General features: G+C 45.6%; 2 protein-coding genes across 2 annotated transcripts in view; one reads left to right on the forward strand and one right to left on the reverse strand.

Moving 5' to 3' along the window:
• LOC125939877 (uncharacterized) overlaps positions 1 to 23,280 on the forward strand; it is a 225,827-nt gene that overhangs the window by 96,410 nt on the left and 106,137 nt on the right. The window lies entirely within an intron of this gene.
• Positions 1 to 23,280, reverse strand: part of LOC119463791 (synaptotagmin 1-like) — a 73,030-nt gene that overhangs the window by 48,993 nt on the left and 757 nt on the right. Inside the window, exon 2 of the mRNA XM_037724616.2 lies at positions 2,055 to 2,230. Within this exon, the coding sequence (XP_037580544.2) occupies positions 2,055 to 2,230 (176 nt within the window). The remainder of the gene's footprint in view (positions 1 to 2,054; positions 2,231 to 23,280) is intronic.

Here is a 23,280-nt window from a genome sequence, read left to right on the forward strand (position 1 = left end):
CGTTTGATTGATCTGTTTACTTATAGAAATATCCAAGCACGCGCTCAAAAAGAGTGCGAGCGAAACAGACGCTGAACTGCCACGTTGGTCTACCTGGCACCTGTTGCAAGGACTAGCTTGAAACGTGTGGTGCTTTTGCTTTCATGATATTGAGAAACAATGTTGCGCTAATGGTCGGAAAATTGTGCTCGCTCATTACGTGCGTGACCTTGCAGTCTCTATGTCGTAATGCGAAACGTTTAAATAAAAGACTTGTGCTACACGTGTTCCTGGCAGACGGAAAAGCACTGTGTTCTTACGACTGCCGGCGAATTCTGCTTGTATTTGTACAATTTTCTCGAGAAAAAAATTATTTATTGAATAGAAATAGTTTCAGGTTTAGTTTCTTTTCAGTTCAGTTCAGAACTATGCGGTTACAACTTCACACTGCCAGAGCTAACACGGGGTGATTCCTACGCTCACGCCCAACCATCTGCTAGCCTGTAGGTTCGCTCCTCCGGTAGAGTGACTTCCCCTTAAAAGTGCTGGTACCGCGTTTGAACCCCGGACGACAAGCTTCTCTTCAACAACGACAGCTTTCTGACAAAGCCATATATGTTAACTTTTGAATTTACATCATGCTACTCTCAGGGGGATGACAATTATGTTCTTTCATGAAACATTTAACACATTGCGGATTATCCGCACAAACTACTTCGTTCATTCACGGCTACGTTCACGCTTCTGAGCGTTCGCGCAGTCAAAGGGACACCTAATGGTCATTTTTCTGAAAACTAAATTTTCAATACTATGGCGGTAAATTGTCGATTACCTGACAAAGAAAGTCGCAGCAAAACATATTTTTTATAATTTTCGCGCCAGAACCTTCGCGCAGTCACATGTCAATGTGACGTCACAAATTTTAACATACACTATTAAAGAAGGTCGTCCTTATTAACCAGTTTTCACACTATTTACTGCCTTGGTATAACTGAAGTTATATTACTGACTAAACAAGGTAGTCACTTTTACTAATGAGTTGCAGCTACCGATTGCAAACACAGTTAACATAACCGGGTGCAAAGTCTTTAGCATATAACCCGCATATCGGACCAGCTCCACCATATTCCAGAGTGGGTCAGATATGTTTCAAGTTTCAAGTTTCAAGTTTATAAGTTTATTCATCAACGATATCAGTTTACAGAGAAGTGCATACATAATTAGTACATACACACATGTGCTATGAGCAAGAATCTGCATCGAGTGGCGCTAACTGCGTTTAGAATTAGTAGTCGATATCCGTTAGCAACAGCGACTAGCTTGTTTAGTCCGTAATGTTACTTCACTCACCGTTAACAACTGCAGTTATACCGAGGTAGTAAATAGTGTAACAACTGGGTAGGAAGGACCACAACCCTTTTTTTTAATAGTGCACATTCCCGTATTTGCGTCCTTTTGACGGGAAATAAGTTTTGAAACATTAACAATAATTAAAATTCTTACCGAAGCACACTCTGTCAACATACATGACGCCACCCAACTCTTATTTCTGCACCTTTTGTTGTTTACCAGGCGTACTTCTATGAAGAAAGTGGCCACTTTGCTCTTGGGGATGTGTGTATCACTAATACAGATTAACTCGATATTCATCTTTAGTGAACTGTGCAGGGCGTTTGCGAGTGGTTGTATTTCTAAAAAGCACCGGGACTGTATGAAAGACTGCAATCTTTGCGATGCGCCTTCGCGTACACGGACAGACTCTGTTTACATCCTCGCTTCGTTTCTCCTCACCTTTTCTACTCTTTACCCTTCCATCCCCCGCGCGCGTGCGCAAGTTTACTGCGCCTTTCCTTCTCCGCCCCTCTCACCTTTCAACTGACCTTTTCTCTTTCCCCATGGTAGGTTAGCCAACCAGATGCTTTCCTGGTTAACATCCCTGCCTTCTCCCTTTCTTTCATCCTCCTGTTCCGCTTCCCTCCAGTGCAGAGTGGTCAATCGGACGGTTACTCTGGTTACTCTGGCTTTCATCTCTTATCTGTCTGGCTAGCTCGCACGTAGTGGCGAGCAGTAAGTACCTTCTCCTTGTAGGCGTTGCCCAGTAGCTGGACTCCCTTGAGGTCCACGGCGCCCTTGAGTCCCTTCTTGGCGTCCTTCTTGCGACGGCGACACCAGCGCCGCAGGCAGCAGAAGCAAATGCAGAGCAGCAGCAGCGCCACTGCGATCAGGATCATCACGATGCCCCATGGAGGAACTGCGGGTCGGGGAAACGAGACGAGATACGGTACACGTGCGTCACGAATGCAGTAGGGTACGGCACGGGTACACGGCGCGAGAAGGGCTAATATAAAGTGCCCCATCCTGGAGCACCGAAAATTCAAGGGGCACTCAGTTATCTCTACGGGGATGAACGCGAAAGCATTGCGACCACCAAAGGTCGATGGTTCGACTCCCACCAAAGGTCGTGGGTTCGAGTGCCGTAATGAACCCTATCCTAATTAAATGCGTCTGAATTCATCATCGTCATCATCATCAGCCATATAACGTTTTCGCATTAGTAATGTGTGCATCAGCACGTGGAAAGCGAGAACGTGTAAAGGGCGCTGCAGTGTTGGGGGAGGATTATATGGACGTGATGGGTGATTGGGGCGGGAAAGAAAGGTAGATGGAAGGGAAAGAATGAACTGCTGTCGTGAGCACTGCCAGCAAAGGGAACGCGCATTGCATGGGGACTTGTTGAATATATGTAAATGAGGTTATTACACACTGAGTGTTCAGCCAGATAAGATATTGTCACGCGTGTATTGATTCTTCTACTGCCGGTGACCGTGTCGTGCGGGATTATATAACCGGATTGTGAAGGTATCACTCAGCACAAGACCTGGGTACTGTATCAAAAATTTCTTGTTATTTTGTAGACCAAGAAATACTTCTAACGCGGAAAACAAAAGGCAATCAGATAGCGCGCGCGATGCGAAGGTTATTGTACATGTTCGAACTTATTCGAGCGTCAGCGATTATTATAGAATGCACGGTGAGACGTGCATCAAAATCTGACGGAATAAACCAGTGAGATTAGATTCAATGACTCACATCTTCGCTCACCGCTATAGTTGGGATTGGAGTGTAGCTTGTCTTTGTTGGCACAAGTTATCCCAATAAAGAGTTAGGTTCTTAACCCACATGATTGATCAGCGTCTGGGTTTTTTTGCCATCGCTAGAATCGGACAATATGAACACGCAACATTCTGATATGAGCCATATTGTCACGCAGTTGACACTCAAGAGCTTACCAAACTATTAACACATTAATTAATGACCTACCTCAGAGAGAGCGTGCACCACTGCGCACTTCATCGTCCCCTCTCCCTCGACCAACGGCTGTTGGCAGCTTCTTAAAATAATGATACCAATACTAATCATACTAATATTGTTGATAATACTCATCATCATCATCATCATCATCATCATCAACATCCGCAGCAGCAGCAGCTCTTGCTGCTGCTGCAGCTGTGTATTTTATGTCTACTTCCAGTACGAAGGCCTCTGCCAACAATATCCAATTACCCTTTCTCTTGCGCCAGCTGATTAAATCTTATGTTTGCAAATTTCCTTACTGAAGTATGAAAATTTCCTTACTTATGAAGTAAGTATTGCAGCTTATTTCGCGTCAGTAGGAACGTACAATTTCTTTATGAGAGATTCCTGCCGACGTCTTCTTTTAGCTCGACTTTCCGTCGGAGGGCGCTGCAGTATCGCCGTTGTCTCCGGCCATTGTGTGTCATATATACTGGCACCCGTGGATTTAAATAAAGCGGGCCGGAAATGGGAAAGAGGGAGGGGGAGGTGAAGCTGCACTTATTGCTTGCAATGAATGTGTATTTGTTCGGTCTTTGGGAAGTTTCGAAGAAGCTGTGAGCGAGACCAGACTCCTCGTCAGGCTGCGCAGTCAGCACGACTCTGCAGAAGTCACCTTGCTAGAATGCTTCCCGAAACTCGAAAGGTTCGGAACCCTTCACTTTCCTGAGCTTCGAATCCGCAAGCGTGCTCCTTGAATTAGATGCTCCGCTGCAGGATTCTGAGGTGATTTTCACAGCCAAATGTCGCCATGTTGTTGAAGTCCATCATTTTTTTTAACTTTTTGAGCCAATCAGAAAGGGTGTGGCTGCCCAGCCTGCCAATCAGAGTTGAGAAGGTGGCGAATTCGACGACACGGCGGCAATTCAACAGTGTCCGGAAGGGCGCAGCCTTGCCGCTTCCGGACTGGCGTCGAAACTTCAGGAAAAGTCCGCTTAGCATTGTACTGGACCGCGCACTGTTCATAAGACGCAGTACGGGTCGTCTCATGTACTACTGCGTCGCGCCGTTATCATCCATCATCTTGATGGCCCTCTTCGCCGTCGCAGCGTTTTCTTTTCATCCAGTTGTGGCTGGCAAGGCTGTTGTGGTGTTTTCATCAGGCTTCTCTGTATTTTTGAGATTGTGGGGTCATTTCTCCACTGTCGTCAAAGAAATGAAAACAACCGAGAATACACGGGCGGTATGCGCGCCGCGTACCCCAAAAGCATCGTCGGTCAATGCTGTCAACCTGTCAGGATGTGTGAAAAGACATACCCAGATGGCTCTGCGCAAAGTTTTGCTTGACCTAGTGTTTCCTTAGATATAAAAGATGCCGAGCGAGATTTTCTGAGACATTGACTCACGTGCAGGGAAGATGTATGCCTTGTACTCCTCGAGTTTCTTTTGTGACGCAATAACGAACACGCGTGCTGCAAGACGGATGCACTGCGCATTTCCTGCCTCTGGTACATGGCGGGTATGAAGTGCTGAAGAACGGTCTTACCATGCAGGCCTTGCTATACTGAATGCTATGTTGTACTGGCACGGACAGAGGTCCTTGTATGGGCATAGCCCATATGAGAACCGTAGTCCATAGTTGATAGAATGACATAGGAGATAGTTTCTTATATCAGACTCTGCCTACACAAAAAACGACAGTCTATATTATATAGATACGACATGAGAACGAGCCTCTTATATGGAGTTCCGGTTCTTAGATAAGCTACGCGATTTATATGTGTAAAGCCTTATACGGTATATACATGTATATTATTTGGGCTGCGCATTTACATGGACTACGTTAATACTATAATGACCGCAGCTTGACGCATGAAGGCACAAATGAGTTATCTAATTATGCAGGCATATGGTCTCCAATGTGTGGACCCACACTGGTATCAATCTTCTATGAATTTATATCATCACTGTATCGACAGTATCCTGAGTGAGTGCCTGTAAAATTTGCAAAACCCAAAACAAATGCTACGGAAAATGCGTTGAGGTACACATATTGAGAAATGACACAGTCTGATAAATGAAGGGAAACAATACGCGAGAAATCAAGCCTCATTCGCTTTTTCAAGGACAAGGACAAAAAAAAGAGAAAGGAATAAGCGACCACAACGTCGTGCAAAAGAAGACATCATTGGACATTCCCTTAACACTGCCGGGCATCGAATCCATTTGGCGAAGAACTTGTGGGAAGAAACGCATCTCGAACGTACTGCAAGTAAATTGTAACACTACCACCGCCTCATAATGCTCTGATGTGAGAGGAAGCCGTCCATATGGCGAAAACTCCAAACAAACACATATCCACATTTGAGTCTTTAACACGCCATACACCCTGCGCTGTATTCCTATAAATGCCCACACTGCGATCAATGCGCAACGCTTTACCACATGGTATGGGCTTGCGCAAACACACCACAGCTCACATCCATAACACACCCAACCACACGGACAATGGAAGCAGCGCTGTCCAGCTCCGACTCGACGGGCCAGCTCAACCTGGTCAACCGAGCGAGAAGGGCAGATAAGGCCGCTAGGCTCCTGGACTGAGGGCAGCACCCAGTGCACAGCGGAGGAGCAACCTACGCGCGCGTGCTCTTTTGCATAAAGTTTATTCTCTCTCTCTCTTGTACAATCTAAGCAGGATAAGCAAAAGCGGTGGTAAAACACCGCTATTACTTAGACAGCGGTTGTACTGACGCTCGAGGCGCATTCGAGCCGTCACCGCTGGCACTGCCGTCTTTGTGCTGCCCCGGTATCTACGCACATGCGCTGTCCACGCAGGGAGCGATGAAGGATACAAGGAAGCTAATTCGATGCACCCTTATGCTCCTCTCACCCTTATGCTCCTCTCAATCGAGAGTGCAGCGGAGCCAGGCCTGCCTTTTGTCTTCAGCTGCTAGCATGATCTTCGTGTGCGTCATGGCCGCTGGATAAAAAAAAAAAAAAAAATCCCGCAGGCCGTGGTGCGCGCAACCGCTAGCGCTCCTGCAGTACAGCTGTGCGCATACCACACCGTGGTACAGTACAGTGGTCAGAGCGGAACGTACAGTACGCTTCGAGCTACAAACGCTGGCGGTATTGAGGTGCGCCCCGAGCAATGCAGGTGGCGGCGCTCCTCATAACGCCAGCACGGTGAGTAGCCCTGATAGCTGCCAGGGTAATGTTAATGCTGTCCAGCAGTGTACGTAATCGTACAGTATAGTGATAGATATCTTAAATAGGAAAGTTAAGATCGAGATCAGATAGGCAATATGCTAGATAGCGATAGATGTAGTAAGACCTGATTAAATCAAGCACGCTAGGGGACTATTTGTCCCCGCCCCGTCTCAAAGGGGATGCCAATAAACATCATCATAATTCAGCAGTAGCAGCAGCAGTTGCCTCATTTGTTTTCTCGAGTCAACATGTTTCCCCGGCGTATTTTTAGAATGCTGTCGGAGTAGCTTCGGCGTAACGCTATAAACCCTGCTATCGATTTTAATGTTCCGCCATTCGGGCGAAACAGCCCGGTTGTCATGTTTGATAAGAAATTAAAAATTTCGCGTTATAAAGCGTTCTCTTTTAACACAAGTAGTATATGGTAAGAAAGGATATATACGACAGAGTTCCAGACATAGCGCGTTATCTGGCCAAGGAACTTACCTGACCATTCAGTATGCTATAAAAGTCAAATGAACATAGTTGTCGCGACTAAACCTAATGGTTCATGATAACAGCTTCTCCTCGAAGAGAGTGCACAACGGGAATGGGCATGATGAATAATGCCGACGACCACAAAAAGAGCGCGTTTTACTATTTTTTTGTATAGTAGCGGCGCTGACACTACATACACTCCAAACAACCAAGTTAAGCCTCCCGACCCCAATGCATAGTGGAAATCTTGTATCACTCGCCAGTACCTTTTCCCACGGGGGAACCAATATCCAGGTCTCCGTATTGTACACGAGACCTGGATCGCCTGCCGCGTCTACTGCACCTCATCATCTATACAGTGTAGCGAACGCAAGCACCCGTGCTATAGCCAATCATTCACGAGAACTGACTGCGCGTTCCAGAGAAGGGAGGACCAGGGCTCACCCATTGTCCCCTACTAATCTTCCCGTGACGCTTCCATTCAGTCCGCGGGCGTCAAATGGAAGGCGTTCGGAGACGAACAATGTAGCAACGCCCTTTTCTGGTTCTCTTTTCTGGTTGGCTGACGCAACCCATAGCTTTCCCTCTACTGCATGGAGTTGGAGAAATTCAAGTATATAAAGTTTAGCGTTAGTGTGTTGAGACTTTTTTTTTTGTTCACGAAGAAAACCTTTTTCTGCACGCTCCGCACTCGGGCGATCTGTTCGCTCAAAGAGCATTCGCATACTAAGGCCACGCGAATCCATCCTATAGTTATCCGACACTCTCGCTGGAGCGCTGAGCGCGAGGCATAACTCACGTCGCCGAGCAAAGACCGTGGAAAGAAAAGAGAAGTATGAAAGGGTAGGTGTGATACGAAGATGGCGTTAGGATGCAAGTGCCGGTCACCCTGTTTGGAAGCTGCACTTGTTTGCTCGCGTTTTTCTTTTTGTTACAGTTTCCTCGAAGTTTCTTTTTTTTTGCCAGCACACTCGCAGCAACGTTCTGAGACTATAGGTGGTTGAAAAGAAGTATTCTTTTTTTTCGGGAGCCTGAAAACTTGCCCTTTGCGAGATCACATAACGACATGCAAGCCAGTAAATAAAAATGGCGCACGCTGTCAGGATTTAGACAAAGGCGGTATGGGGTTTAGACATTCAGATGTGATAATGACAAAGTTCCATGGAAGGCAGCGACACATACTCAAGGTTCTCATGGCTTTCATAAATGCACTACTGGAACTAGATAAAAAAATCATAGTATTACTAAAGGCAAAAATAATGAGAACTGGAAGACTGGAAATTTGTTTCACTTGAGCAGTGATGCTGATTGTGCAATAACAAAAAAGCATTTAGGAAGAGGAGCCGAGAAATATATAGGAGCGGAGAAACAAACGGCTAATAAGATCACCAATGAAATGGACGAAATTTGCGAAGAAATTTCTCTATGGCGATGCATATATCTTCGCCGGATGACACAGCATAGAAGCTCCGAAAAAAGAGCAGAACGGGAGAGCTTAAAAGTAGGCAAAGCTGTCACGGTGATATTCGCAAAGTCATGGTTTTTTCGCGAAGGAGGAACAACGACAATAAGCGATCAACTGAGTCTAATTTATTGAAAAAAGTCACAGAATGGAGTGATAGGCAGACCAGATCGGTGCATGTATGAATTCTCTCCTTCCTCATGGCCAATGCGTTCAAGTCTTTTGCACTTTCTTCTTCCTTTCCTTAACCTAGCTGCTACCTCACTAAAATGCTTTCCGCTTTAAAAGAATATGTGCCAATATCCTGGAATGTCTGTACGGAATACAGAAATGATGGCGTCACATGTTGAGGTGGAAAAAATATAAGGGATAGGACAACGTAGCCTCAATGCTACTCAATGAAACGTAGTCCTAGTTTATTAAGAAGTCCCGAGACAAGCACCAGTTTCCAGTTCACTGTTCACTGTTCACGCAAGTTCCCTGTTCCAGTCCACTTGCGGAAAAATGCATCGACGTTATAATTATCCTTGTCTCAAAGTACTCCTTGGGCAATCTGACACAAAGCTGCGTGGAACGCCCCTGTATTTTGCCACTGACTTTGGAGATGGATATCTCTGAATAGGCGTTGCTATTAGAATTCCCGCTAGGTTGACCTGTATGGATTTGAACACTGACCGGCATCGATTGTGAAATTGCAATATGCTCCCTAAAATTTCTAATAAAACTTCATTCAGCGAAAATTTATTGATTAAAGCTGTATTGCCGATTGTTTCACAATGTGTGATCTCCACCGCTGCTGTGAATTAGGGCCAGCAGAAATTATAATTTCATCCGAAGTCTGTTGGCTTCCAAAAGAAGGTGACTAGCATCGCCGGCAAACATAGCATATCTTAGAATACCTATGACATTTTTCACAGTCATTGACCGAAGACTAGATAAGCTGCCACACCGCTTTTCATTGAACGCCCTGAACGCTAGGCAGTTCTAGACTTTCATTAAGGGTGCATTACACTTTACGGAACACAGGAACACCTAGGTGACGTCGATGGCAGCAGCTTCACTGGCAGCGCCATCTTGTAATGCTCTCTTCGACCAGAAGGCATTGGAAACTTTCTTTTGTGTTGCTTCATTGTTCTCCCAGAAGCGCAGAAAGAAACATAAATCCAGCATACGTCACTGCTAACCACTGTATAGACGCCTTTGCACCAACTGATAGGTAGAACATGGTAGTTGCAATTATAGTTTTGTGTGATGTAGTGCTCTAGTAGTTGACGTCAGCGCCAGAAGGTGACGCAAGCAGCCTTAGTAATAGGCCAGTCTCTAAAGTGTTCCGGCATTCCGTAAACTGCGACACACACACACACACACACACGCACACGCACACGCACACGCACACGCACACGCACACGCACACACACACGCACACACACACACACACACACACACACACACACACACACACACACACAGAGAGAGAGAGAGAGAGAGAGAGAGAGAAATCAAAACACTCTTCTGAGCTGACAGCGCCCGTTTCCAGCATTGGCGACATCTACAGTGCAATACCCGTCCACTGGAACGATCGATGAAATCTCAAAGGGACCTCTCGACGCTACGACCGGCAGCAGACAAGACAAGCAAAAACAAGATGGGTGCCTTCATCCACCACTCGTGGAGCGAGTACACCTCATGTCAAAGGACGGTTCGTGGGGCATCGGTTCAGGGCCCGCGGGACGCGGACGCCATAACAACGGCCAATCCGTCGAGAATATTGAATGTCAGAACCACCGACGGATGAAAGCAAGACTCGGCCGCAGATACTGAGCCGGCTGTTTGCGATGCAAAGCCTGTCTTCTTCCACTCGGCTTGGCGTCGATAGAGAAATGCGGAAAAAATTTAAGACCTTTCCATTTTCGCCAAATATGCATTTTAGAAACGTTGACATATTGGCCAAATGCCAGCTGCTCCTTATTTCTTGGTTTCCTAGCACAAATTGGGAAAAAAAGAAGAACGATTTTAAGAAAAGCGATAGAATGAGATCTAGTAATGAACGTTTACAGTACAGACAGTGCACCAAGCAGGGGTGCATTGCGTGGAATGCGCACAGTGGAGTGGAACGCCATGGAAGGGGTGGAAGTTGTGCAAGCATGGATCTTTCTTTCTTTCTTTTCTTTCTTTCTTTCTTTCCTTTTGCTGGCATCAAAGGACGATAACAAGCGACTTCCCGTTAGACGAAAATCGGCAATTCGGTTAGCGTGCTGACTTAAAACGAACGTCGCTTAACATCCCGCTCGCCTGGCCCACATCAGGGCCCATAATTCATATATAATTGAAAAATGATTCATAATAATGCATAAATCATAAAGCGCTTCGCTCGCCATATCCGTTTCCCATTGGCCGGCCGCCTTTGCTAATGACATGTCCGACATCAGGATTGGCTCTGGTCCACTCGTACGAACAGTTGTAGCTTGACAACATTCTCGGTAACACGGGCGCCAAATTGTGCGCGCTCATTTTTCTGCCAACAAGACGAGCGCGCACTGTATCGCTTTGAGTTACGTGATAAGGAACACGGAATCTGCGTTCAAGAGCGAGATAACAAAAAAAATTGTATTCGAGAGCCGGTATAACCGTTCGAGATCTATTGCGAATGCTGTAAAAATGTTCCATTAGCTTGATTGTCTAAGTGAAAAGCTACAGGTGGCACATGCAAGTGCAAGTTTTGAATCTACTGACCACGTGTAATCGCTGCCTGCAAACGAATTCGGTGTTCCCTCTCAAATTTCCAATGGACGTACCGTCATGGTCGGACGAATTCCGAAACAGTAAGATTGAAGTATGACCCGTCATGGTGGCTGAGCGGCTATGGTGTTGCGTTGCTAAGCCTCGAGGTTACGGGACCGAATCCCGGCCGCGGCTGCCGCTTTTCGATGGGGGACGAAATGCAAGAACGCCCGTGTCCCGCGCATTGGGGGCACGTTAAAGATCCCCAGGTGGTCAAAATTTATCCAGAGTCCCCCACTAAGGCGTGCCTCATAATCAAATCGTGGTCTTGGCACATAAAACCCCAGAATTCAATTAAATCAAGATTGAAATAACATCCTCCTATGCCGATAGCTTTGGGGTGCCCGTCTTACAGTTGGTCGAGGTTAACCCACAGTCATCCACTACACGACGTTTCTCGTAGCCCTAGTGTTCTTTGGAAGGTTAAACTACTGCCGCTGTGTATACCACCGCTCGATTGGCAGCAATGAGTTCAGTTGATGAGCGCAAGTAGACTAGACATTTCTTAGGGCACTGGGACAGAACAGGGAATGTCAGCAATCTGGGCGTGATTTGTTTGTTCATTCCTACTTGTTTTTCTATTTTTGTTTATTCTACTCTCTTCGATCTTCATCTCAATTTAAACGCCTTCTCTGGAAAGCAGCAAGTCTTGCATATAGCACCGGGGACATCGTAAGCTATGAATAAACTCTCTCTCTCTCTCTCTCTCAATCAATCAATCAATCAATCAATCAATCAATCAATCAATCAATCAATCAATTATTCACTCACTCAATCAATGCCGACTCTAACATCCACATATAGAATATTAGTCGATTCTCCAGACCAGTTTTTCTCGTATGCTTGTGCCTGCGTCTGAGTACCTAGCAAGACGTTATCAAAGACGACCTCCGTGTCTTGCGGATTTCAGGTATCTATGGTTGAGAATATCAGGACACGTGAACGAAGAGGTAACCTATCCAACAATTACAGACAGAATTGTGTTCGTAGAGTGCCATGAATTCTCGCGTTTTGCTGTCATCAAGAAAGCACGGCAAGTGCTTAGCAGTCTCTGTGAAAAAAAAAAGTAACAAAGGGCTCCGCATAATTTTCAAGACCGTTACGAATCATAATAAAGATTAAAGAAATATTTTGCTTCAGAGCTCGAAAAAAAAAAACAAACACTGCCTTCAACAATTATCAAAAATTGCATTGAAGACAAATAAAAAGAAGAAGAGTGCACGGAAAGGGCACCAGGTCGAACTACCAGCAACCACAACAAAACTGCTAAGCGGATTGGGTTAGACAGTCTTGGCATCGCTTTGCATCCAGACATCAAAAAAAAAAAAAAAATAGTAAGCTTAACAAAGCGAAATTCACGGATAGTGAAGCACGTTGTAAACGTTAAGCGTTTTTAAAGTTCAGAAAAACCGCGTTTTGACATTTAATAGTCTCTAATGACTTCAAGAGCCACTAACGAACCTTGCATTCAGTGCGAACGGTAACCTCCAATAGGGACTTTCCCGTTTCGTGTTTCTTTTTTTTCTGTAACACGACCAAGTTAGGGCCTTTCCTGGCCAAGAGAATCCTTTCATCAATTTTCAATTCAGTATTTTTATTTGCTTTGAAAAGATGAACAATGTGTCACCATGGTAACTGACGAGGTGAAGAACTTGCACAAAACAGCGAATCGAAAAGAAAATATACCAGCGAGAGAATTTCGGACCTGCACCCATCAATACTTGTGGGCGTCTAGAGGAAAAGGTCAAAGGATCCCGAACGTTGGAGCTGCTTCTTCGGTTCAGTTGTTGTTTACTATCTCCTTTTGCCGATCGGGATTGCGATGATATAGAAAGGATGAAATTGTATTGATAAAGATAATAAAATAACCTATGTGCAGCCCCGGCGCTGGGCTGACAGCTCCTACAATGACAAAAGATTTGTTTATATCGAGCAGTTTTGATATAGGATAGGGTTTAAGAACTTGCTGACGCGTTTTCATCTCAAGACGCACAACTTCGTCACGAGAAAAGTAAGAACGAAGAATTTATAGTGGAATTCGTGGGCGTTGGTCATTTCGTTACTAGTGGTTCCGCAAATAATAAGAAGGAATTCTTGAGTTTGGTTAACGTTTAAAGTTCTCGGAAGGAACAAGACGCATTTGCACGTGAAACTTGACATGAGAGTGTACCTAAGTTTGTCGTTTACTGAAAGAGAAAAGAGACGTCTCTTTTTCTTTAACGTGACTACGCTATCTGTGGAACTTTCTAAATGCAGCTAGAACTTTGAACAGCATACTTTGCATATATTCACGGGACATGGAACATAGAGAGGAGCAATTCTGGAAATGGTATTTGCGTTTTTATAGCATACAGCCCACCTCAATGTTTACAAAGTTATATCGTATTTAAAGACGCTATAGGCAACGCAATCTTGGGAAACCACCCCCTCAAAGTGGCTGAATGGCTATTGTCAGGCTATGGCGGTTTTCTATGTAGTCAGGATGTCGTAGGTGACATTCCCGGCTGCAGAGGTCGCATTTCCATCGGCAGTAAGCAAAAAGAAAAAGAAGAAAGAAAGAAAACAAAAAAAAAAGGTAGTACATCGAGCTTTGCAGCCAAGTGTGCTCAGTGTCGCTTCGTTGTTACAATATAATAAAAAGATTACTAAGGTGGTGGGATCACGGCCTGCGTTGTGTATTGGAACGTTAGTTTGCACGAAATCAATCCCGTCAGACAAGCCCCGTCAACCACGTGCAACCGCCTTTGAAGCACGGTTATTTAAGAGGGACTATACTAACCCTATACATCTGTTGAAATAAAAATTGCCAGAGCAAAGATAATAAACCTGCTGCCTTGCGTCGGCTGATGTGTCTTAAGTGCTTTCCTTAGTAAAATTTGACTTGCAAGCGACTCTGATGTGAAGTTAGCATACCTCTACTGAAGGCTTTCCCTGAAGAGTTCAGCCACTCCATATGTGTTACGTACGAATCTCATGGAACTATTACTGGTCTCGGATTACTTCCGCATTACTTTAGTGTAGATGGCGCTGTAGTACAACACAAACAATTACTGCACTAAATAAGAGACGTTTCATTAGGGTACTGCTTCTTCCTGAGTACAGGCTATAGAATTTATTTGTCAATTTGGGAAGTGCTTCTTGAAATCGTTGTTGCTTCGTGCGGAATACTAATTGTATACGTGGCCGTTCCGAAGAAGTCACGGGCAGAAAGCGGTTGGAAAAGAAACAAAATACACGAACCTCAGGAAGACGACGAAGGTCGGGCAAAGATGAGCACAATAAACACAAGATGGAAGACATAATAGCTTAGCCCTATTGCGTCTTATTACATGCATATATCTAGCAATATGATGCATACCTGCCAACCTGTGAACTTTCACAATTCGTAAAAAGTCCCGCGGACATGACAGAAAGAAGGGGGGGGGGGGGCATTGTATAGCAGGCATTTTTCGCGCACATACCTTCTCTGAGTACATTCGCTCTTAAGTTACGGTGGTTTAGCTTTAGGGGCAGCACCAGCAGCAGCAGATAATTTGGAAAAGCAAAAACTTACAAGGAACACAAAATATCGCAATGGCTGTTTCCGTGACTTTACTCTTCCTGATTTGGCCTACGTAACGAACTTGTCTTAATAAATTCTTAAGCAAGTACTCCCGTGGTATAGGGCTTCTTGCGCTACCTGGCACAACATGACGGCGCTGGTACCATCGCAATTTCGTTTTCGTACGCATTTTTTTTTGTTTTGCAATCTTGCCTGGGCTCGTTTTTCAATCGGCAAGCTTTTCCGAAAACAGAATTTATTTTTTTCGTAAAACTTGACGCAACGTTCGTAAAATCGTCGAACGAGCCCGAATTCGTAAACTTTACGGAAAATTCGGGAAAGTTGGCTGGTAGTGAGCATGGTCCGTTTTTTTTTTTTTTTTGGCTGCACGCACTTACCGTGACGTTTCTGACGGCCCATCGTGGAGGTTAGAAAAATGTTGAACAACACAGGCGGTAGGAAAACAGAGACCTATAGACGCATTAGGCGCGGCGCTATATCACAACCAGGTCACGTCACTGGATCAAAACGAAGCATATATATATCACTCTCGTGCGAGGGTGGTGTGACTGTTGTTGCTGTACGGGAATGAAGCTGCGTGCGCAGTCCAGAGAAGGACGATGAAACACGTACTCGATTGCTGCAACTGGCACACATATGTAAACACCGACCATAGAGCGAGGCAGTACTGCTTCAACAGTCAGGAGCCGGGCAGGCCATGGAGCAAAGTTTTAAAAATGAAACGAAAATAGACATTTGGTTTCGTTGGCAATGCCTTTAAATTTGCTCTACAATGTTCGTATATGTGCTGAGTGACTGAAAATGAAATGTACTACATCTGTACGCAATGTAAAAACTCATTTTGAAGTCTGCCTTTCTGCGTATGCCTTCTATGCGATTTGTTCCAATGCTGGTCTGAATTGTCTGCACTTAACGGTAGTAATGGAGGAACTTGTATTGGAGAAACTCCTTTTATAGCCCTGAATAAACCTGCAGTCCGTTTAAGGCGAAAAATTGAATAACCGTGGGAACAGTTCAATGAGACAAGTTGATTAGCTGTTTAGCTTGCCTTAGCTGATGAACATCCTAGGATTCACAAGGAAAAAGAAAAAAAAAAGAAAAGAAACTAAAGAGTAAGACTGAAAAATTTTGGAGGCGGGGGGGGGGGCGCCTAATGAAAATCAACAAAAGTGTACAAGCACATATTGCTGAAATGCTATCATACCACCTGATATCAGTATCCTTTAATAATTTAGCAATTTACTGCGTGTTAGAGAAGCCGGTGTCAACATATGGTTGCCAACATTTGCAGGCGCATCCAATCAGATCACTGAATCACCATATTCGACTGCCTGTTATCGTACAAGGGAGCGGACAAGACCACGTGTGAGCATATGTTGCGAAATTTATCAAGTTTCCTAATGCCCTCTTGAAGGGTACAGCTTCAGCTTGTTTTTAGCGCAACATTCATGAGCAGATTAGCTCCGCTGCCTCTAAGAAGAACTTCTTTCCTTGCCGAAGAAATGAACCCAGCTCTTTAGCTTTACTTACCACCTCGATAAAAAATCTATCTATCTATCTATCTATCTATCTATCTATCTATCTATCTATCTATCTATCTATCTATCTATCTATCTATCTATCTATCTATCTATCTATCTATCTATCTATCTATCTATCTATCTATCTATCTATCTATCTATCTATCTATCTATCTATCTATCTATCTATCTATCTATCTATCTATCTATCTATCTATCTATCTATCTATCTGCTTCATGAAAGATAAATGCTGCGAAACTATCTTATACTTCTAAGACGGTCTGCTTCTGTTTCAGCTGAAAAATCCGACCTAACCAATAACTCGAGCTCGCTTTTCATTTGGACTTTCGGAAGTGGCAGACAGAAAGCAGTATTATTGGGCTAAAAACGGCTTCTAAACCTCCCAGGAAGGAAATTAGTTGTTATTTCTAACGCGCGCAGTCTTTCCAGCTCATCGAGAGGAAAAAGAATTGATTAAAGGCTTTGAATTGAATTTCACGCCAAACGCAGTTGTTAAACAGCCAGCGATAATAAAGAAAGGAAAAGCTCAACTTGTCTTACAGTTCCTTTTTTTTTTTACCTAGCTGTGCTTTGACCTACAATGGAAGGGGTAAAAAGTGCAGAAATGAGTCTATCCTCTTTCTTTATTCTTTTCTTGAGCGAGAAAGAGGGTTCTTTTTTCAGGAGACCGTTTGAAGATGAAAACTAGCCGGGACGTCAAACAACTTCAAAGCTTTCTTAAACATCTGGAATCTCTGAGCAGTCCTGAGAACAAAATCTTCGCTATCCGAAAAGCCGCGAATCGCTGTAAGGAAAAGAAAACGAGAACAGAAGGTTTGCTGAGCGCTGAAAACCAATTTCTGCCGCCTCTAATCCGCGTTGCTTCAAACACACTGCAGCCGGTTTGCGGATTAATCTGACGCGCGCGATGTGAGAATAGCCTTTTTCGTTGCTATAAATTTTCACACTATATATATATATATATATATATATATATATATATATATATATATATATATATATAGTTATTGCCACAATGCCACGCAAAGCAGTACAAAGCACCACTATATTATCTCATTTTAATCGAATTCTGAACGCTCTCTTCGGAAGACAATTTACTGCAGATTACCGCAGAGGGACCGCATAGCTCATCTTCATATGCGGTGTTCCAGTCTATTATCACAGAGGAATTTCACGTGCCGAGAGACGAGTTTCGTTTTCTTGCTATATAGCTGGGCTCGCACGTGCTGTCGCTAAGTGCTATGACGCACGCGAGAGTCGTTTCAGAGAGCCAGTTGGCGTTGTCACGAGAGAAACATGGTTAAAGCAAAAAACGCCAGAGGGCGATGCGTCTTTCCGACTGCATGGTGTATGATCGCGCTGCAAAGGTGGTACACATAGGAACAGTCATACGAACAACTAAAGATAACACGGATCTTGATTTACAGCGAAGCTGTCTATGGCTAGGGTTCTGTGCAATTTTCGTGTCCGTCAACAGATCTGCGTGTGCAAAAACTCAGCTCCCGAATTTGATGCAAAATCGCTGTTTTCTACGGAAAAGCTTATGCGTCTCATCACTTCGATTTGCATTTTAAGTAGATTGTTATCGTTAGATAAATACGGTTTCTCCGAGATTTGCCGCTGTGCGACCCGCGCTGGCCACGTGTACGCTCGCGGCGCCCTCTGTCGTGGTTCCAAGGGCTTGCGTGCCTAGTTTCCTTCCACTCTCCCGGACTGGCGGTCCCGTCGCGCGTGTCTAGTTTCCTCCGGCTCCCCGAGGTGGCGGTATAGTCTTCCACGCGAATGTATGCCGCCGATCAAGATAAGTGCGTGCATGTGTCTTTGTTCGGGATAACCGCCGTCGCCGCTCAAGAGAAATAAAATGTCCTCGTACATTTGATCTAAATTCGGTGTCACCTCTATGTCGTGTGATAAACTGCTTCGCCGGTAATCCACCTTCACAGCAGTGTTCTCGTTTGTCGTGTTAGTGTTCGTGTGTGTACCACCCTTTTCAGTGCAGCCACACACCCTACAGTCATGTCATCCCAACCAGCACCCGTCGATGTACTTCTAAACGTCGTTTGCGAGAGCCGCATAGCTCTGAAACTTGAAATACGCGGCGGCATATTTGGAATATGTATTTGTCGAAACCGGTGCTAGGGGAACAAAGAACTCTAGCAGCAAGTTGAAATCAGCCAACTGACTTCAACCTGCTGCCACCATGCAGCCAACTTTTAGTACTGATTGAATTCAATTCTGCAACCAGAACATGGCCTATGAAGCCAATAATTATATAGTTCATGAGTGGAATTTCTAACTTCTTAACGGTATTGGCTGTTTTCGCCCAAACTTTTATTTTCGTCGCTGCTTAAAATTATAATTTTATTGCCAAAAGCGTGCACACTTGCTCGTAAAAATAATGCTTTATTGCTACAGAGACAACTGAAGTAATTACAGTGCAATTAAGAAAGATTTTAGAGCGTAGCTCCTAGGCGCCCATGCCTGCGGTAAGCGTCGGCATAACCGAGGGAACGAGCAGAGCGAAGGCGCGAGGAGGAAAGTGGAGGAGGAGGGTATGGCGAAAGGGTGAGAAGAAAAGCGCAGTGCGGCGACGATCGCTACGAGATGGCGCCAGAGGAGCGCGCGTTTTCTGGGAGGTATGTCGGCGGAGGCTGCTGTGAATCGCGCCCATGCGTCTCCCACGCGCTGGCTGTCGCGGTCTCCAGATTCGCGAGGCAGTCGCGCCACACATCGCTCCGTCTGCAGCGCGCCGCACGAGACAAATTGTCCGCGCCAGCCAATATATCGCGAAATGAAAACACGTATAGAGCTGCGCTCATATTTCGGATTAGGGAGTATTGTAATCGCCGGTGAATTTTTCTTTTCTTATAACACAAAGTAATACCGCGACAGACAGACGAAGATGGACGACATATTTCTGTGTCGCGTGTCACGTAGGCCATGCCTTTTTTATTTCTGTTTCTGCTTTTAGTTGGAGATGTGGACACGCTAGCAAACGCCCAGTACTAGCATGCCCTGTTATTTGCTACTGACGCTGTTAACGTCGAAACGAGTGTTAACGCGTTTCGTGTTAACGTTGTTAACGTGTTAACGTGTTAACGTTGTTAACGTGTTAACGTGTTAACGTTGAAACGCGTCATGCGGCGACGGGCTCCTCTTTGGCACTTCTTTCTGGACAGGTTGCGTCATCTAGTGACACTACCGAGAAGTCCACACGTGACCTCCGAGACCAGAAGCGTGGCGCGCCGATACCTGCGAACGCTAGCTGAGAACTGTTGCCTCGCTTGTCGCACAGTAGGTGGCCCATACTCAGTGACCTAAGTTGACGAGAGGTTCATTGATGATCGGCACGTACCCAATGCATTCATGGCGCAGCCCGCTATAGCGCTGGCATGAAAGACTTTAGCTGAAAAGCGGCACCGATATATATACCCAGTGCACTTGTGGCACTGCCTGCTAATGCGTCGGGTTGCTGTCCTTGAGGGTCGTAAGTGTAAGTGTAGCGCTCGGCATCGGATAAATGTTAAGAGATCTTTTTCATGATTGTAGTTCGGCACCATTCCCATACCTATAGCTACTCAAGTTGGCGTCCGAGACTTTAATTAAAGAGCGGCACACACCTATTGGCCCATGCACAGTGACACAAGCTGGAATCTAGCACAGACCGAGGGGCACAGACCCCGTGTTCCAAGTATAGGCGTCAAAGAGTTTCTTCGAACGGCCTACCTACCCAATTACGCATCTACGGTGACCCATGCCGGCGTGAAAGAGGTTCGTTGAAGACTTGGCGCATAAATAGACATCGCCACATACCCAAGTGACCCAAGTTCGTCCGACGGTTGGTTTCGAACTCTGTTACCTCTGCGCAGCTGCCCGATGCACTACCCATTCGACCACGGACTACCCAGTGACTCAGGGACGCGGTAAAACGGTTAGGCACAAACATACGAACAAACATAGATACAAGCAAACATGGATACACAGCCCCCTGAAAGTGAGTGAAGTACCTTAATAATGCTAACGCAATCAAACGGCGAATAGGAAAGTATACACAACGCCCACATTTCGATCAATCCGCTGACAGCGTTCGGCGTTCCGTGTTGCGCGCACTCGCTCTATAAGCACACTAACGTTCCCGCTGGGCTGCTGTGTATATACACTGCTTTTAGCGGGACGCACAGTAAACGTCAAGCTAACGTTGTCTAATACTTCTCTGGGCGCTGACTAACACCGGCGGTTTGCGGACAGGCTCATCCCGTGCCCCAATGAAGGACTGCCTCTCCAATGTCACTGGGGCACTGCCTGTCGCGCTAGCGTTGTGCGACGCCTGTTAGATGTCAGGGTGCTGTTCCTTCTGCCCAAGAGCAGTTGCCTTTGCGTGCTGCATGGCACCAACGTGTCGCGCCGGCATATAGTTAGAACGCCCGCCGAGGAGTTGACTATCGCTGTCAGTGCAACGCCCTGCAGGCAAAACTCCAGGTCCAAATACTTGCGCCCGGGTTTGTGCCCTGGAATGATCCGAGATGTTAGCTGTCGCATAGAACGGGAGGCGTTATACATGCTCCCCCTCAGAGTCGTGATTTACTGGACCTACATTAGCTAATCGTTCTCCGGACCTCGACACTGACTCTGGACTCTTCTAGCCTCTCTGTGATGCCTTCCAGAAATGGCCGTAATCCGTGAATTAGGAACAGATAGTCCATGTCGCTTTCCATTTGCTTGGTCCGGTGATAAGCTGTGAAAGGACGGAGGGTACGGAGAACTAATCATCGAATGCTTGGAACTTAGCGTCTTATGTATGCAAATGCACCGATAATTCGTTAAAGCAACGTAGGGGAAACGAGAACGAGTAGAGAGATTCTGAATAATAGCATGCTTCTGGAATTAATGGCGGCCTTATTAACCTCACCAATATGGTATCAGAGACAACTGTACGTTATGCTTGCCAAGCGGATGACTAGCGCCACCTCAGCTTCTTTTTGACATCCATACAACACCAGGCCCATGCGACGCTTGATACGCACTTCGTTCTCGCCTTGTGTTATGCCGGTCGCCATTTCTCTTCCCGCGAAAGTGCACGTCAGTGTGCTGTCAGTTTCGGTGACTATCGCGTGACTGTGTCAGACTACAATGCTTGACTTCTTGCTTATCCTTTCTTTTTATTTGCTATTTTTTTTCTTTTTAGTTTTTTGTAAGGCTCACCAATGCTAGCCCTCTGCTGCTAAGCTAACCACACCGCATTGGTAATGTAACAAATAAAATGAGAAAATCAATAGTCTGAGTTCTCTTTCATGTAATAAATGATGTGATGTTCCTGCGCTAAGTCGCCTAGCCGCACCACGACCAGCTAACGCCTCTAGCATCGGCATCCAGCCCTCGCAGTTGAAGGAGTAAGAAGCATTTGCATACAATGCAATGGACTGCCATCGAAGTTTAATCGTCTACGAAACAATGCTAGTAACCAGGGCTTTCCGCTGGATCCGCGAATGACAACAGCTGTGAGACACGAGATTTTAAAGCGAAGCTTTCTTCGCCTCTTTGACCAGCGGTTGGGCGTTCGCAGCCGTTACCTGGCTAGATATGTTTTGGATACAGACTACTACGCATTACATGTCCTGCCCAGCTCCATTTTTTTCCCGCTTAATGTCAACTAGAATATCGGCTATCCCCGTTTGTTCTCTCATCCACACCGCTCTCTTCCCGTCTCTTAACCTTAGGCCTAACATTTTCCGTTCCATCGCTCTTTCTGAGGTCCTTAACTTGTTCTCGAGCTTCTTTGTTAACCTCCAAGTTTCTGCCCCATATGCTAGCACCGGTAGAATGCAATGATTGTACACTTTTCGTTTCAACGACAGTGGTAAGCTCCCAGTCAGGATTTGGCGATGCTTGCTGTATGCACTCCAACCCAATTTTATTCTTCTGTAAATTTCTTTCTTATGATCAGGGTCCCCTGCGAGTAATTGACCTTGATAAACGCACTCCTTTGCAGACTCTAGAGGCTGACCGGCGCTCCTGAATTCTTGTTTCCTTGCCAGGCTATTTAACATTATCTTTGTCAGCTGCATATTCATCTTCAGCCCCACTCAAGTTCTCGGTTAAGGTCCGCAATAATTTGTTGTAATTCGTCCCCATTGTTGTTGAATAGCACAATGTCATCCGCAAACCATCTGCGTAAGATGGGTAACCGGTGGACCATTAGAGTTACAGAATAGATACCAAGAGAAGGGAAGCGCAGTCGAGGACGGCAGAAAACTAGGTGGGGTGATGAAGTTAGGAAGTTTGCAGGCGAAAGTTGGAATCAGCTAGTGCAAGACAGGGGTAATTGAAGATCACATGGAGAGGCCTTCGTCCTGCAGTGGACATAAATATAGGCTGGTGATGATGATGATACAGACAACTTGAGTGACTGGATATGCGCTGACTGCTGTGTAGTTGCCGAGTAGGCAACTTGGGATCCCGGGTAGGTGTCGCTACATATGTGCCGGAACCGACAACTTGCTGCTGGCTGCTGTCTTTCCGAGTAGACAACTTGGGTCACTGGGTATTTGCCCCTGCTTGGCAAATCCCCTAGAATACCCGTGTAACTGTGTACAAGGGATATGAAACCTTAGACCTATGTGTAGTACATCTTTGTCCATACACCTGTCATCAACACTGCTACCTCGACGAGCATCATACATACATCGCATTCACCCTCGTGACGCTGACAGCTAGCACCTATACAGGTGACGAGACTGTGGTCGTGTCCTCCCCTACTGCGGATACCCGGCTAACTCAAAGAAGCTTCGCGTAATTTATATTTCAACCTTCCGTTGAATCTTCGCGGTTCGTTGAAGCAAGGTTAAATTTTCCACATAGGGAATCCGGAGGCATGCGCCCTCTCTATAGTTGTACCTCCTTTAACCGTACCTTCCTAAAGGAGTTTACCCGAACGTCCTTGTTTGTTCATCGCTGTTGCGCCGCCCGAACG

Source organism: Dermacentor silvarum, chromosome 9, assembly GCF_013339745.2.
Source record: "Dermacentor silvarum isolate Dsil-2018 chromosome 9, BIME_Dsil_1.4, whole genome shotgun sequence".
Classification (NCBI taxonomy): Eukaryota; Metazoa; Arthropoda; class Arachnida; order Ixodida; family Ixodidae; genus Dermacentor; species Dermacentor silvarum.